The sequence below is a fragment of the Sinocyclocheilus grahami genome, unplaced genomic scaffold, assembly GCF_001515645.1.
Source record: "Sinocyclocheilus grahami isolate Dianchi unplaced genomic scaffold, SAMN03320097.WGS_v1.1 scaffold1321.1, whole genome shotgun sequence".
NCBI lineage: Eukaryota > Metazoa > Chordata > Actinopteri > Cypriniformes > Cyprinidae > Sinocyclocheilus > Sinocyclocheilus grahami.
The window spans coordinates 449,605-452,148 of NW_015506500.1; the positions used below are offsets into that span (position 1 = coordinate 449,605).

A 2,544-nucleotide genomic window follows, 5' to 3' on the forward strand; every position below is an offset into this window, starting at 1 on the left:
GTACCAGGTACTGTACCCAGTGGAAAACCCCACAAAAGTGAACCGTACCGTGCAGTGGAAAAGCGCCACAAGTGAACCGTACCGTTACCAAAACGTGACGTGTAAACTCTGCTGATCACGGATTGGCCGGAGAGAATCGTCACTACCTGCGTCACTGAACTTGCGACACAAACACAAAAGAAGCGCTAGATTTAAATCAGCACAGCCAGCGAAGGATCGAACGCAACTGTTTTGAACGAGCGCACCTTTTTTTAACAACCAAAAAGTGGCTGTTCCCCCTGTTGACGAAGTACAGACGTTCCTCTCGTTGATAGCAGAGGAGCGGATCCAGCGAGAGCTTGATGGGATGACGCGGAATGAAAAAGTTTTTTAGGAGTCGCGGCAGTAGAGTACCATACTGAGCCGTACCGAGCCGAGTCGTACCACGCAGTGGAAAAGCGCCATTGATGTGGTGGACTCCAGCTTCAGTCCACTCCTTGTGAAGCTCTCCCAAGTGTTTGAATCGGCTTTGCTTGACAGTATGCTCAAGCTTACGGTCATCCCTGTTGCTTGTGCACCTTTTCCTACCCAATTTCTTCCAGTCAACTTTGCATTTAATATGCTTTGATACAGCACTCAGTGAACAGCCACCCCTTTCAGTAATGACCTTCTGTGACTTTCACTCTTTGTGGAGGGTGTCAATGATTGTCTTCTGGGCCATTGCCAAGTCCGCAGTCTTCCCCATTATTGTGGTTTCAAAGAACAAGAGATACCCGGAATTTATACTGTAGGGATGGTCATTTAATGAAACTCAAATGTAAATATTCTAATATTTTGAGATACTGGATTTTTGACTTTCATGAGCTGTAAGCTCTAATCATCAAAATTAAAACAAAACAAAAAAAACTACAACTTTGAAACGTTTTACTTTACATGTAATGAATCTAGAATATATGAAAGTTTCACTTTTTGAAATAATTTACAAAAAAAAAAAAAAAAAACTTTTTCCCACAATATTCTAATTCGTTTTAGATGCACCTGTATTTATGGCCATTATTATTTTACAGCCTTAAACTATATAGATCCCTTTTAAATGTTAGGATAGGTGCTGTGGCATAAAGACTAAGAATCGCTGCTCTATATAAGTTAACTGCATTCAAAACGAGGAATGCAATGAAATGACATACACAGAGCTGAACTGTCAACTATATATACTATATATCTCTTATCTAGCTTGGTTGTATGAGAACAAGGCCAGCATCTGTCCTATCTAGACAGCACTCGAACAAAACAACACAGGACCATGCAGCAGAACCTCTACTAGTCATCTTTAACCCCGTTAATCAAGTTCTCACCGATAGCTGGCTTATTCCCCGGATCCCCCTCATCTTCTCTCTCTCCTTCAGACGGACCACCGCAATATGGCTGACCTAAGGATGTCCTACCCAAAATCCTTCACTCTCTGCTTCTCTTCGTCGAAACTAAAATGAAGCACAGGTGCATATATACTGCCACATGGCGACTCGGAGTTTGCGGACATTGAAATTATTCAAAATTAGTGTTTTAATTTGAATTTACACCACTGCATATAAAGACAAAGTGAGCAAAGTCTTAAAAGTGCATGAAGACGCCTTTTACGAAAGTGCAATCTACTAAATGTAATCTACAAATCGTTAAATATCATTTGATATGACCTCTGTTTCGTTTTTGTTATTTTATTCATTTGTAGTGCTTGTTTTATGTTTTAGGCTCTTACTAGGATCTTAACTCTAGATCTCACTTTTCATTATATCACGTTTATTAAAATTCGTTAAATTAATTAATTATCTAACGTTACAAAAACTGACTCGAGATCGGTTAAAACCATTAACGTTAGTCTTGCGACGAAACATCGAGATTTTTCCGAAACCAGTGCTGAATTAGGAAAATATATTTTATTAAAACGAAACAAAAAAAAAGCGTAATTTTAATTTGTTTCGCCGCACACTAACACACTACTCTTAGTGAAATAGTGTGCTAGTATGCTTTCCCGAACTTAGAACTTCAAAATTGTGCGATAACAATAGTTTTATTGTTTTTCAATAGTCTTCATAATATTTAACATCACACAAGAAATGTCTTTAAGATTAAATGTAATTGTTTAAAAAAAAAAAAAAGAAGAAGAAAAAAAAAAAAAAGACTACCGGAAGTGGGTTGCATGTGAGCATGCGCAGTGTATCGATCACAAACACGAAAAGAGCAAAGCCTACGTCTCCAGGAAAAGATCAAGTCTGTTATTTAATGTTAAAGCAATTGGAGGAAAAGTCACTGTTGAAACTGCTGGAGATGTATAATAAAGTATGGGAGGAGGGAAAATTACCAACTACTTGGAAAGAAGCAGTAGTAATTCCAATAAGGAAACCTGCTAAAGATCCTACAAAAACCTATTAGTTACAGACCAATAGCTCTTACTTCAAATTTATGTAAAATCATGGAAAGGATGATAGCAGATAGATTGACCCATGACCTTGAAAAAAGAGGAGTATTGGATAACTGTCAGAGTGGCTTTAGGAAGGGAAGAAATAC

General features: G+C 38.1%; 1 protein-coding gene across 2 annotated transcripts in view; it reads right to left on the reverse strand.

Annotated features, from left to right (window-relative positions):
• The window catches only part of LOC107569185 (cytochrome b-c1 complex subunit 2, mitochondrial-like), a 16,987-nt gene extending 15,526 nt beyond the window's left edge, over positions 1-1,461 (reverse strand). Inside the window, exon 1 of one of the 2 annotated variants that reach the window (XM_016255195.1) lies at positions 1,335-1,461. In XM_016255195.1, the coding sequence (XP_016110681.1) occupies positions 1,335-1,367 (33 nt within the window). In that variant the 5' untranslated portion in view covers positions 1,368-1,461. The remainder of the gene's footprint in view (positions 1-1,334) is intronic. The other variant, XM_016255194.1, reaches the window with a different exon arrangement.
• Positions 1,462-2,544: the final 1,083 nt, after the last annotated feature.